The sequence below is a fragment of the Mauremys reevesii genome, linkage group 2 (assembly GCF_016161935.1).
Source record: "Mauremys reevesii isolate NIE-2019 linkage group 2, ASM1616193v1, whole genome shotgun sequence".
Classification (NCBI taxonomy): domain Eukaryota; kingdom Metazoa; phylum Chordata; order Testudines; family Geoemydidae; genus Mauremys; species Mauremys reevesii.
Window position 1 is genome coordinate 246,353,840 of NC_052624.1, and position 15,070 is coordinate 246,368,909.

General features: G+C 38.5%; 1 protein-coding gene across 3 annotated transcripts in view; it reads left to right on the forward strand.

Moving 5' to 3' along the window:
* The window catches only part of PLEKHF2 (pleckstrin homology and FYVE domain containing 2), a 33,143-nt gene extending 22,330 nt beyond the window's left edge, over positions 1–10,813 (forward strand). For 2 of the 3 annotated variants that reach the window (XM_039523930.1, XM_039523928.1), the window contains exon 2: positions 7,413–10,813. In XM_039523930.1, the coding sequence (XP_039379864.1) occupies positions 7,427–8,176 (750 nt within the window). In that variant the 5' untranslated portion in view covers positions 7,413–7,426 and the 3' untranslated portion in view covers positions 8,177–10,813. Of the gene's footprint in view, positions 1–6,210; positions 6,330–7,412 lie in introns of those variants that run through there. The other variant, XM_039523929.1, reaches the window with a different exon arrangement.
* Positions 10,814–15,070: the final 4,257 nt, after the last annotated feature.

Consider the following 15,070-nt stretch of genomic DNA (forward strand, 5'->3'; position numbering starts at 1 on the left):
TGGGCACCTGATACATACTGCTGGGGAGGGTTGTGTGATCACTCTTGTGGCTTCCCTTTGTTTCCTTGTCAGAAAGTCATTTTTTCTGGGGTGGAAGCAAAGAAATCTGCGGGGGACATAAGTTCTCTGCATATGCAATGACACATAATTCCCCCAGGAGTAATAATGTACAGTGAATTCAGCTAGTACTAATATGTGGTACTTGTTTCACAGGAGTGTTCAAGAATGGATGCGTAGCAAAATGTGGGTTGATTGCATTTGTGTTCAGTAATTGTTACCATATGGGTTAGGAGCAAGAGAGGAGGTTTGAATGAGGCAGAATTTGTGGCCAGTCATTTTGTAAAATAAAAATAGATCCATAAGTCTAAAAGAGATTTAAAATACATTGCTCAGTTTCCTTTTGTTCTTCTGTTGAAGGGATAATTTACAGTATGTTGTTCAAGAGAACCATTATTGCACCAAGGTAAGAATATAGTGAAATGCTACAATGGCTCAGGTTACTGTGTAAGATCAGAATTGGTTTGGACTATGATAAACACAGTATATCAAGATTCAAAATGTTCCTTGACTTTCACAGCTACAGAACTTCTGCCTTTAAATCTATTACGTTCTGGAGATCGAGCCATTTTTTGTATAATGTGATGGCTAACACAGTAGTACTCTTGTTGATCTTGATTTATGTATTATGCTGCAGTTAGTATCACTTGTCAACTGATCCTTCAGACAAACTTGCTTTTTTGTTTTGGTATACGTAGCCTCTTGTTTGAATTCCCATGAAAATTTTTAATTAGGTCAGTTGAATTAAAGATGAAGAATCACAAGCATTGGAGCATGAAATAAAGAATTACAAACCAAGTTTATACATAAGATATTTAAACGGCTGTTTAGCCTGTCACGCTTGAGGATCAGCATTTTGATCCTCCACAGGGACTCTAGTAAAATGTATTTGATTATGAAAGGATATGTCCTGCAAATTTTAAACTGAAATATTTTAATTAACCCTGTTGCTATGGGGAAAAGTTGGTGGTACCATGTCCAACTGTCTCCCACTACTTCCCCTGCATCCCCAAGAACATAGGACTTTGCATCCTCGATCAGAGCCCAGGTCCATCTAGTCTAGCATTCTGTCTCCTACAGTGGCCAACTTCAGATGCTTAAAAGGAAGGCATAAGAACCCCAGAGTAGGTGGATATGGGATAATCTGTACTCCACATCAGGTCTGATTCTGTTCTTTCACAGTTGGAGATTGGCTTAAGCCCTGAAGCATAAGGTTTAATGTCTCTTATGCAACACTTTTATGGATATTCTTGATATCCATAAAATTATCCAATCCCTTTTTAATCTTGCAAAGTTTTTGGCCTCAACAACTTCTTGGTGGCAGCGAATTCCACAGGTTTATTATACGTTGTATGAAAAAGTATTTCCTTTTATTGTTTTTTAATTTCCTGCCTTTTAATTTAATTGAATATATCCTTATTTTTGTGTTGAAATGCGGAGAACCTTTTCTATATACCATTCATTATTTTATATACTTTTATCATATCTACAGCTCTCTTCCAAAGTAACATTCCGATCTTTTCGGTCTTGCTTTTTTCCTTGCCTTCCATCATTTTTGTCACCCTTCTTTGAACCCTGGTAGTTCTGCAATATCCTTTTTTGAGATAGTGAGCAGTATTGCACATAGGATTCCAGATGAGACCACCCCATTGACTTAAATAAAAGCCTTCTCCGTATTATTCACCATCCCATTCTTTTTGCAACTGACTGTGGTTAAAAAACAAAAACAAAAAAACAACAGTTGCACACTGAGCAGAGGTCTTCATTGAGCTTGGTACTATGATGCCTCTGTCCCTTTCCTGAGGTCATAGTTAATTTATAATACTGTACGATGATAAAGTTTTTACCTCCAATGTGCATTACTTTGCATTTATTTACGTTGAATTTCATTTGTTACATTGCCTGGTGTGAGCTGGGAGTGTTCCGAGCAGCCTCTGTTGGCCTTCTGTGCAGTTGTAGAGGAGAGGACAACTCTCTGTTTGAATGCCTGCTTCCCTGCTGGGCTGTGGAAGCCTCATGGAGGGTAGGATAGGTCTTGCGGGGACACAGGATGGCTCCCCTCCCCCACAGAGCCATTTGGGACAATCCAGGAGAGGGCGCTAAAGAGAAGTTGAGAATTTTAGCAACTAGCTGTAGTGCTAGGAATAGGTGGAATGCAGCAGGTGCCAGCCATTCCTTTCAACCCCCAACATTCCTTGCCCTTCCCCCCCGCCCCTCCAGGAGCTGAATGGAGGGAAGCATAGCAACAGAATATGAAGGCTCTGCACCCACTGGGAACTCTGCCTCCCTGCAGGAGGCTTGTGTTTGTTTTTGTTTCTCTTTGTGTCACTTGTGGGGTGTTAACTTTGGGGTCTCTTTATCTGTCTTTGGTATTATCTAAAGCTGGAGGTTGCACTGGTTTAACTTAAATCATCTTAGTTAAACTAGTGACTATTGTTTGTGGACACTTTTTTTGTATTTGTTATAAACAGGTTATGTTAAGTTGGCCTGCACCTGTAAACTTACAGAGAAATTGCATCAGGTTAGAGCATGACCTGGACAGCATTTAGAAACTGACACAACATTTAAACACCGCTTAGCATTTGGTGTAAATGGGGGTCGTCATCTTTAACATTACTGAATGCTAAATTGTCTTTTTAATGTTTTTAATTCTCAAGACTGCTCAAGGTCATGGTTTAATATGATATAATTCTTAGCTATAGACAAGCTCAGTACGTTCTATTCAAGAAACCACTGTCTTGTTTTCAGGCTGCTTCTGCCTGTGAAAGCTGTTAGCCATATCAGAGGCATTGAAGATGTCTGTCTTTAGTTTCAGGAAGAAACCCCCTACATGGTTTCATGTTTGGAAAATTCTTCACTGTAAAGATTAGAAATGTTTTGAATGAGTTCTTAAAGCCTGCAGAAACTGGCTACATGTCACTGCAAAATGCAAGGTGGAAAAAATTGTTTAGCATAAGTAGTTAGTGCACATTGTAAGAGACCATTTGAGGTAGAGTGGCTAGTTAACACCTCTGCAGTCATCAGACAAAAAGAGGGATAGTGGATAGTGTCTATGGCTGTGGCTACACTTAGCACTTCAAAGCGCTGCCGCGGCAGCGCTTTGAAGCGCTAAGTGTAGTCAAAGCACCAGCGCTGGGAGAGAGCTCTCCCAGCGCTGTCCGTACTCCACCTCCCTGTGGGGAATAACGTACAGCGCTGGGAGCCGCGCTCCCAGCGCTGGGGCTTTGACCACACTGGCGCTTTGCAGCGCCGCAATTTGCAGCGCTGGAGAGGGTGTGTTTTCACACCCTGCTGCAGCGCTGCAAATTTGTAAGTGTAGCCAAGCCCTATCAGAGTATGAATTTAAGCTTTCAGGGTTGTCTTCTGAAAGTGTTCAGATTTTCTTTGGGGATGAGGACTGATAGGCCAGATATAGAGTGATCGCTCTGTGAAGTGTTCACCCACAGGTGATGTGGTGTGTTTTGTCTTTTATAATTTTCCTATGTAAATTCAATCAAGGGTGGTAGTGATTGTTTTGGTTTCACCCCCTAAGGCCTTGTCTACACTGCCACTTTACACTGCTGCAACTCTCTCGCTCAGGGGTGTGAAAAAACACCCCCATGAGAGCTGCAAGTTTCAGCGCTATAACGTGGCAGTTAGTGCTACAGGGCTGGGAGCCATTCCCCTCATGGAGGTGGGTTTTTTTGTTGTTCTGTTTTTTATTTGTTTATAGAGCTCTCAGCACTGGTGCTGCGACTACACAGCCACATTAAAGCACTGCTGCAGCAGCGCTTTAACGTTGCTAGTGAAGACATGCCCTTAGTTGTTGTTGGGGCCTTTAGTGCACTGGATGAGGTACACCACATGTGTAGGACCCATGGATCTTGAAAGATGTGTTGTGGGGGGTGTTGATCATTGTAGCAGTGGAGATATGTCTGCAGGTTTTGCATCTGTTGTTATGGCATGGTCTGGTGCCACTTTGAGTTGGAATGAGCTTGGAGACGTTCTTGAACCCTCCCACTTCTTAGAGAGGTTGGAGAGTTGTTTGAGCCAGCTCATGAGAAGCAAGCTGCTCCCCACAAACTAGTACATGCCAACTCAAAGCGGCACCAGACCTAGTCTGCTGCCCTCCATAACACAAGCCGTAGAACTTCCTGTACTGAGCCCAGTAACTTGTGGTTTAATAACAAGCTATAGGTGGAGTCACTAGAACCCATGTTCTGGAACCCATATATCTTAAATTGCCTTTTATCTTTAATTACCCTGGTTAGAATTTTCTCTTCGACTCACTTTGAGAAGCTATCCTATTAAACTTTTACCAAAAAAAAAAATTGCTGAACAAAGTACTTTTTACAGGTCTGCTTAACTCTTGTGAACTGGATCAGTGAAGCTATGCTGTGTTCTTCAGTGGGTTAGTTAAAGCATGCAGCCACCTGGGCACAAACTATGAAATGTATAGAAGAACAAGTTCTGTTCTATACATTTTCATAGCTTATTTTGTATCCAGTTGGCTGTATGCTTTAGTAATGTTCGCCTGTGAACTCAATAGATACTCTCTGGACCAAATCTGTGACTAACTTCTGTTGCTTTGTAAATTTAATTATAAATGGCTGCTGGAATGAACATGCCTCAGCTTTGGCATCTAATCATTCACAAAAGGTTGCTTATTACAGGTATACCATTAAGCAAGAGTGGTTACACAACTAACTCTTACACAAACAAGAAATTTATCCTGTTTTTCAACAATCTGGACTGGTGATTTTTGATCCTCAGACAGCAGCTAACAATCATAACAGACTTATTGGTGCCAAACCTTATTTGCATCACATCCCCAATACTAGCTGTCAGGCAGGGTATAGTCAAGCTGCAAGCAAGATATAGTCAGGCAGCAAGCAATCCTATTACTTGTTGTTGCTAGTACTTCTCCAGAAAGTAAATGATCTTCATGCTAGCAGTTGTGAAGCTGATCACTTAGTTTGAAACACTACTTACATTTTGAATTCTTCTTGCGATAGTTAGAGCTGTACTTACTGCTTGGGTTTAGGATACCTCAGTGGCACATATATCTAGGAGGTGTGGCTAAAATTAATAACTGTAGGTGGAACTTAATACTGAAGAAGAATTGTCTTTGTGGAGTATAGGTGCATGCCACACAGTAATTCAAGCAGTATGTTTGGATTCCTTGAATATGACTAAAACCCCAAATTGTCCTATTTGGGTAAACTTGAATAAACAAAAGAAGGTGAAGAATTAAACAAGTACTGAAATATTTCATTTTAATGTCTCAGGCATTTATGGGTTCAAAATAATGTGAGATACGGTGGAATTGTAGTAGATTACATTACAGGTTAGTCGGTATAACTTGTGTCACTCAGGGGTGTGAATAAGCCATCCCCTGAGCGACACAAGTTACATCAACCTAAGTGCTGGTGTGGAACAGCACTATGTTGGTGGGAGAGCTGCTTCTGGTGACATCGCTACCGCCTCTCGGGGAGGTGGTTTTATTCTGCTGATAGAAGAGCTCTCTCCTGTGGGCAGAGAACATCTTCACCAGATGCTATAGCGCTTCTAGTATAGACTAGCCCAGAGATGCCATAAGAGCAATTACTGCAGTATTTAAACCTCATAAATGGGTCACTGAGGGATTATAAAAGCCTGTGATAAATGTAAACAAAACCCAAGAAACCTCTCTTGTCATGTATCTTTTATTTATTGGCCTCCTCTGGAGCTTGTTGCTGTAGTATGAGGCCCCCCACCAGTGAGAACCAGAGGTGGTACTCTGGTGAAAAGCCAAGCCCAGCCCTCTGAAGCTAAGGGCTTGGCTACACTTACAAATTTGCAGCGCTGCAGCAGGGTGTGAAAACACACCCTCTCCAGCGCTGCAAATTGCGGCGCTGCAAAGCGCCAGTGTGGTCAAAGCCCCACTCCCAGCGCTGTCCGTTATTCCCCACAGGGAGATGGAGTACGGACAGCGCTGGGAGAGCTCTCTCCCAGCGCTGGGGCTTTGACTACACTTAGCGCTTCAAAGCGCTGCCGCAGCAGCGCTTTGAAGTGCTAAGTGTAGCCACAGCCTCAGATTTCTGCTGATATACTGTCTTTGAGCCCAATTTAAGGAAGTGGGGCTCTGTTTTTTATATTAATCTCTGGCTAGTAGGTGTCCATAAACTTCTACCCAACCACCTTTTAGCAGCTGAAAGAGAAGAGAGGCTTTCTGTTCTCCCCCTTCAGCGTCTCTTTGTTGTGAAGAAAGGTGGGAGGAAAACAGGTCTCCACTCACCACCTGTTTTGAGGAGGTAGGTCTTCTCTGTATAGAACGCCAATACTTGCTTTTGTTCCGATCTTTCCCAAGCATCAGCAAAAAGACACAATTCTTGAAAGTCTACTGTTGACTTTAAGGTTCTGAATAGCAACTGTGAAACTAATCAGCCTTCACTTCCTTTTTTCTGCCTGTTGGCAAAGCTCTGAACAATAGAAGATGCACTGAAAAACTATCTGCAGATGCATGAAAACACCTTTGCAACAGTTTTCTTTTTGTTCATATTTGAAAGACTACTATATCTGGGCAACCATAAAGGCTAGAAACTTTTTTGAGCACTTCAATTCTGTGGAAATTGATTGATTAGAAACCTATCCTCACCAAGAAAAACTTCACAGTGAGGAGTAGGCAGGTGTAGAATTTTCAGCCCATGACTGAAATGTATGTACAATGCAACTTAGCAATATTATATATACGTGTAAGATACTATATACATTTATATACTATACATATAACAATACTAGATACATTTAAGAATTAAGATAATGGTTAGCTGTGTTAACAATATTTATGCTAGTTTGTCCTGTGTTGTTCCTGTTGGTGTTAACTCAGTTTCTAAACAAACCATCAGTTGTGTCAAACTTGTGAATGTTAGAACTTGCAAATAATCAGGCATTTGGAAATATAGTCTAGAGAACAGGTACAGCTCAGGAGTGGCTGTGCAAGTCTTTCTATGCCGGTCTACCAATGGGCATTTATCCGTACCTGGAGAAGGGACCACCTCTAGGGATAATCTCCTACCCTGTCTCCTAATATTCTCAACAAGGTTGCTATTGCTGTCGTTTATGGTGGTGGTTTCTGTGATGTGGACACCTGTCCATTGGGAACTAGACAGATCAACTTTCTTTCAAATAGCCTACTAAAAAGGCATCCATTGATAGAAACTTTTAATTGTTACTGACCTGAGCAGGATTTTAATAAAAAAGTGCTATCAGTTAGCAGTGCCTGGAGCCATCAGTCTTGTTAGCTGTTTCAAGTAATTTGTTTTACTAAATTATTTGACTATAGAATGCTTTTGTGAATCAGTCTTATTCTAACAAAATATTAATTTTTGTTTTAGGATACCTGTAAAAGATGGTGGATCGCTTGGCAAACAGTGAAGCAAATACTAGACGAATAAGTATAGTGGAAAACTGTTTTGGAGCAGCTGGTCAACCTTTGACTATTCCTGGTCGTGTTCTGATTGGAGAAGGAGTGTTAACAAAGCTGTGTAGGAAGAAACCTAAAGCAAGACAGTTTTTCTTATTCAATGATATTCTTGTCTATGGTAACATTGTTATCCAGAAGAAAAAATACAATAAACAGCACATAATTCCACTGGAAAATGTCACTATTGATTCCATCCAAGATGAGGGGGACTTACGGAATGGGTGGCTTATTAAGACACCAACAAAATCTTTTGCAGTTTATGCTGCCACTGCCACAGAGAAGTCTGAATGGATGAGCCACATAAATAAATGTGTTTCTGATTTGCTTTCCAAAAGTGGGAAAACTCCCAGTAATGAACATGCAGCTGTCTGGGTGCCTGACTCAGAGGCTACTGTTTGCATGCGTTGTCAGAAAGCAAAATTTACACCTGTCAATCGTCGTCACCACTGTCGCAAATGTGGCTTTGTTGTATGCGGACCCTGTTCTGAAAAGAGGTTTCTTCTTCCCAGTCAGTCCTCCAAGCCTGTGCGGATTTGTGACTTCTGTTATGATCTTCTTTCTACTGGGGAGATGACCACTTGTCAGACCACTAGATCAGACTCTTACAGCCAGTCACCTAAGTCCCCTTTAAATGATGTATCCGATGATGATGACGATGATGATAGCAGTGATTAAGGACCAAATATTGTTTTCAGGCGTTGCAATTGGTGTTTTGAACCATAAAGAGCTGCTTTTTGGGAAAACCTGTAGCCAGACTCCTCTGAAATTCTATTCTAGCCATAAAATTTGCCTGAGTATCTTCAACTACAATGTGCCTCAATATGAATGCTCTAGACAATAGGCTTTTCACTCTTCTGCAGGGATACTGTTGCAAATATATCAGATAATTTTCCAACTTCTTATACTTGAGTTATGTCTAGAGTAGACTTTTTGTTGAAGATTGGAAAATTCAGCATAGCTTTCTTTATTTAACAACCATGCTACATTGTTTGATAGTGATACTTTATCATTTCTGGTTTTTTCATATGAGAAAATAATAAACATGCATGAAAATATGATAAATATATTTTGGTTAATTCAATCAAATGTTTAGCTTTTTCTAACCATGTTATGTAATGATAAATTGAATTTACATTTCGTAACATATATTCATACTTTAAATGTCACTAATTTGGGGGGGAAATTGTTTTGCATTTATTTATGACAAGCAGTGCCTTGTAATGATTGTGGTGTTTCAGGAAGAAACAAACCTGTTGCATACTATCTGGATTTGCATGGCACAGATATCTGAGAAATTGATGGTGCTATTGAAAATAATTGCTGTGGTAAAATAAGGTTTTGGAAAGCACATTAATGTATTCACACCAATGCAGTGAGTGACTATGGCCCCAATCATGTAACCTAATCTGTGAGGGCAGCCCCAGTACACGTGCAAATTCCCACAAACCTGAGTGGGTTTTCACAAAAGTTGTAGAGGCTCACTCACATGCATCAAATTACAGGGTCATTATCTCTGGTGGATAAATTTAGTCCGATCTTCTCCACATGGTTATACAATCTTATTTCTCTTCAAAATAGTTTTAAGATTTCTTGCATTTTTATATTTTATAGGTATCAGAAATAGTAATTGGCAATTGCATTGTTAAATTTTGACTGGTTTAACATTTTGTTCCTGAAATTCATTAAGTTGTTCTGAATTGCTTCCCAACACAACACTAATTTGTTTGTTTCACATTAGCGGGAGGTATTTTTAGGTAAAGATTGGAATTGATTTTTAAATAAGCTAGTGTGGAAAAATTTCTGACCAACAATCTGTGAACACCTTTGTAAAATGGCTCTTCTTTATACACAACTGACCTCAAGTTAAAAGGGGAATGCAGATTATTTCCTTTTAAACATATATATTCATGACCAAGAAAGCTGTAACTAAGTTAGAAAATGGTCAGTGCAGAAAATGTCTAACAGTTTGCTTTACTTTTATCAAGTTATTTTCTACAGAAGTGTGATATTCCTATATAAATGTAAAAGTTAGCTTTGTGAAGATTTGTAAAATCCTAAACATGTTGACATTTCTATATTTTTATAATAGTCAATTTTTATGTGAAAAAACCTCTGAAATAATTGTATGGGAATATAGTAGCAACTGATTTTATAAAAAAAAATGTTAAATTTATATATAGATCTTTGTTTATTAAGTGACAATTTCTGCACTGTTGCCTTGGCTGGCAATAATTGGGTTAAAAGTATTTATTGAATAAACAGTCAATGCTGCATATTGCACTAGTCTCCCAATCTGTACATTGTAACTGTATGTTTTTAGCAAAATTACAATGTAAAGCAATAATTCTCAATTCAGTATCCAGCTAGCTAAAGAGTGCAATTAACATAAGAATTGCTATAATTTTAAATTGAACAAAGAGATACTATTTTCTTTAAAAAGCACGGAAGTAAAAAGTTTGATCTGCTTTAAAATAAATATTTAAAAGGGGGGGAAACACTTTCTGTAATTAGGGCTTACGGAACAAGGGTACTTGTTAATATTTCCTGATAAGCAATAAATGGGGGAGTGTGCTTAAAGGATAGCTGAAATAAATCAGTGTGCTCATACCTTGATTCATAGGAAACTGACTTGCAGAACTAAGGAAAAATGTTCTGAGAGTATTTTCATGCAACAAATCTTACCTTTGTGCTTATGCAACAATATTTCTGTTTCAGAAATGGAGACTAAATTTTATTAGCTTAGTTTTTCTATAGAAACATAATTCAGAGACTTTCTGTGTAAATATCTGTGCTAATGATTAACAGTATAATTGATATACTTTAGTTTTCTTTTCTTAAGCTGTGATACAAAATTAATATTAATTTGCCCTGTTTCAGAATTCCATCCTTTGTATATCTTTTCAGTATGTTTGTAAGTTGCACATACGTCTTCAGCACTTTTTTTTTTTTTTTCCTGGGAGGAAACATTTAAAATTTTTCCTAAGTTATTTCTGCAGAATGTTCTTGCACCTACCCAAATCCATCATTATCTGTTAACAAAATTTGTACTATGCTGCACTGATTCGTAAAGCTGTAACCAAACTGACATCTAAAGGGGAAAAATCATTGTTTCATCTGAAACTAATGTATAACAGTCAAAGCTTTTAGGGAACATCAATGTTTTGATAATATGCATATTCAATTGTGGTGTTTCAAATAATTTTAAATTGTCTTGTACTTTCAGATTCTTCAAAGGGCTCAATACATGACTTGTAAACTTGTTTTCGGTCAAATCTACTTATTTTACTTACAAATATATGGTGTAGCTTCAAACCTGTATGTGTTAGTTCTTCTTTAACTACAGGCTTTCAAGAGTGACAAAGGGAACAGCACTAGCATGGTAAACATGGGTAGTGGAGCTCTCTATGCTGATCAGACAAGAAATAAAAATTCAAAAGTTCCCAGGGCTTTAACAGGAGAGGAGAGATTTCCTGTGTACCTGGTTGCTGTGCAATGGAGTTGAAAGTGCTCTCCAGAGCAGTCACAGCAGAGCACTGTGGGACACCTCCTGGAGGCCAATTCATTCGAATTACACAACATAGTATCTATACCGGGGTAGGCAACCTATGACACATGTGCCAAAGGCAGCACACAACTGATTTTCAGTGGCACTCACACTCCCCGGGTCCTGGCCACTGGTCTTGAGGGCTCTGCATTTTAATTTAATTTTAAATGAAGCTTCTTAAACATTTTAAAAACCTTATTTACTTTACTTACAGTAGTTTAGTTATATATTATAGACTTGTAGAAAGAGACCTTCTAAAAATGTTAAAATGTATTACTGGCACGCGAAACCTTAAATTAGAGTGAATAAATGAAGATTGGGCACCCCACTTCTGAAAGGTTGTCGGCCCCTGGTCTCCACTATCCCCAGGTCGATCTGTAGATGTCAAATCAAGTGCTACACCTCACGCAGAGGTGGAGTACAGAAGTAGACTTTACAGGTAACTTAGGCGGAAGGGACTTGCTAGTGTAGACAGGTACATTATTAGATCCACTTAATGCTGGTTCCGTCAACCTGAGTTTGTAGTGTAGACCAGGCCACAGTAATAGCATACTTTATTTTCCTGCCTAAGTAAATTAAATGCAAGTAGGTTCAGTTTCAGAAGCGGCTAAATCTAATAAATTGGTGGGGAGCAATTAATACAAGGGATCAAAATTCGCAAATCGGAATAGGCAGAATGTGGATTCATAAATGATTTATGTAGTTAACCAGATTCACATTTTAAAATAAGACTAAGCAAGAAATGAACAGTAGCAGGGTGCACTGATTTAAATCAGTGGTTTAAATCAATTTTAATAATTTAAATCAGGAAGCCTTGATTTAAATAGATTTTAATCATGTTTTGCATTTGTACTTTTTAGGTATTTTCCTAAAGAAAGGTTGATTCTTGTTAATTATTAAAATGTTGATTTGCAACTAAATATAGCAAAACGTGCACTAAACTTGTTGCTTTTTTGCTAACCAGGAGGATACACTGTATCTATACATATTTTTTTTTTAAAGGAATTATATAGTTTAACACACACTTATTCAGATTCTCAATTTTTATATTTTTATTGCATTAGAAAGTGGTGAACTATGCAGTTTATTAGAATTAGATTAATATTTTCTTATGGTTTGTTCAAGCTGTGGATAGAAATTCAATTAAAATGCACAAAAATGTCATTTTAATTTAAAAAAAACGTGCTAGATACAGAAGAGAATTTATCAATACATTTTTTACATTTAAAACTGATTTATTAAACTAAGGGAGTACTGTATGTGTAGTTAATAGGGCTGTGGATTAATCACAGTTTTAATTGCACTGTTATACAATAGAATACCAATTGAAATTTATTACATATTTTGGATGTTTTCTACATTTTCATATTCATTGTATTCTGTGTTGTAATTGAAATCAAAGAGCAGCCCATTGGAGCTAGCTGGTGGGGGTTTGGAACCAGGGTGGACTGGCAGCCCCCCTGTCAGCTCACACTATCAGCTCCCCACTCCCCTAAGTTCTCTGTGCAGCAGCTGCCCAGCAGGCTAGCAATTGCAGCTGTCCCTCCCCCCATTGCCATGTGCTGCTCCTGCCCTCTGCCTTGGAGCTGCTCTCTGGAACCTCCTGAACCCTTCTCCTGCACCCTGCTCCATCTCCATAGAGCAAGGGGGGGAGACATGACAGGGCTCAGAACAGAGGGAGCTTGCTGGCAGGAGCTGCTGTCTCAACTTGCTAATCTATTTAAAAAGGCAATATACTTAGAGTAGAGTCAGCGTACGTAAGGGGCAATGCGCCACACACACACACACACTGTCTGTCTGTCTGTCATGCTATCTCCCCTCCCTCCATTTGTGCTGCCTTGTAGAGTGTGAGGCTACATTAACAACAACGTGTTAACCCTTGAGGGCTCGGCCGAGTGCTAGTTCATCATTTAGCAGCAAGGCATTCCCTGGGGAATATCCCACCCTCTGACTCCTCCACCTCAACCAAGCTTCACAATCATCATCACTGTGTACCAGTATTAAATTTGTTTGTTTAAAACTTATACTGTGTGTGTGTCTGTCTGTCTATATATAAATATAGTCTTTTGTCTCGTGGAAAAAAAATTCCCTGGAACCTAACCCTTCCTCTCCCCCATTTTACATTAATTCTTATGGGGAAATTGGATTTGCTTAACATTTCACTTAAAGTTGCATTTTTCAGGAACATAACATTAAGCGAGGAATTACTGTATATTTTTTATTACAAATATTTACACTTTAAAAATTATAAAATTGTTTTTCAATTCACCTCATACAAGTACAGTAGTGCGATCTTTGTTCAGAAAGTGCAACCTACAAATGGAGATTCTTTTGTTACATAACTGTTTTGTTTTTGAGGGCAATGTAAAACTTGAGAGTCTACAAGTCCATGCAGTCCTATTTGTTGTTCAGCCAATTGCTAAGGCAAACAAGTTTGTTTACATTTACAGGAGATAATGCTGCCCTCTTCTTATTTACAATTTCACTGGAAAGTGAGAACAGGCATTTGCATGGGCACTTTTGTAGCTAGCATTGCAAGGTATTTACGTGCCAGATAGTCTAAACAATTATATGTCCTTTCATGCTTCATCCACCATTCTAGAGGACATGCTTCCATAGTGTTGCTTGTTAAAAAATGTGTTAATTAAATTTGTGACTGAACTCCTTGAAGGAGAATTGTATGTCCCCTGCTCTGTTTTACCCACATTCTGCCATATTTTATGTTATAGCAATCTTGGATGATGACCCAGCACATGTTCAGTTTAAGAATACTTTCACTGTAGATTTCAAAAAAAGAAGGTACAAGTGTGGGATTTCTAACTGACACAAGGTTTGTGTCTGAAGTGCCTTCCAAAAATCTTAGTGGGACGAGGTGTGGAGCATGCTTTCAGAAGTCTTAGAAGAGCAACGCTCTGAGGAAACTACAGAACCTGAACCACCAAAAAAGAAAATCAGTCTTCTGCTGGTGGGATCTGACTCAGATGATGAAAATGAACATGCTTTGTTCTGCACTGCTTTGGAGTGTTGTTGAACAGAACCCATGAGCATGGACGCATGTCCACTGGAATAGTGGCTGAAGCATGAAGGGACATATGAATCTTTAGCGCATTTGGCAGGTAAATATCTTGTGACGCTGGTTCCAATAGTACCATGCAAAGACCTGTTCCCACTTTCAGGTGATACTGTAAACAAGAAGCGGGCAGCATTATCTCCTGCAAATAGAAATAAACTAGTTTGTCTTGGTGATTGGCTGAATAAGTAGGACTGAGTGGACTTGCAGGCTCTAAAATTTCATTTTATTTTTGAATGCAGTTTTTTGTATATAATTCTACATTTGTAAGTTCAACTTTCATGATAGAGATTGCACTACAGTACTTAGGTGAATTGAAAAATACTATTTTTGGTTTTTACAGTGCAAATACTTGTAATTAAAAAAATGAGCACTGTACACTTTTTAGTCTATTGTAATTGAAATAAATATATTTGAAAATGTAGAAAACATCCACAAATATTTTAATAAATGGCATTCTATTGTTTAACAGTGCAATTAATTATGATTAATTTTTTTAATCACTGGACAGCTTTAGTAGTTAGTGAATTGAACTGATCCTGGTCATAACTAGTAGTTTGTATCCTCGCACCTAGATTTTATTCATAGATTGGAAGAAGAAAACAAGCTTTCCTGCTTTTCAGCTCCCAATTGGTGTCTGAACTTTGAATGAAATAGTCATTGAACTGAGCATCTTGAATAAAATGAAATTAAGAGAATATTCTATCTGCACCTGCAGAAGAGGCTAGTGCTGTCAAATGCTGTTTTATTACTTCAACCATCTCTGGTTCCAGGTGCTTAGTGAGTTCAGTGGTCTGACTTTCTTTAAAAATTGGCAGCAAACCGAGCTGCTAAATATATAATTTAAATGATTATAATTTAGTAAATTTAAGCCTTAACATAGGTTGTCAATTTCAATTTTTAAATATTGTTTAAAAATACACTTGTATTTAATTTATAGACTCAGAGGACTGGA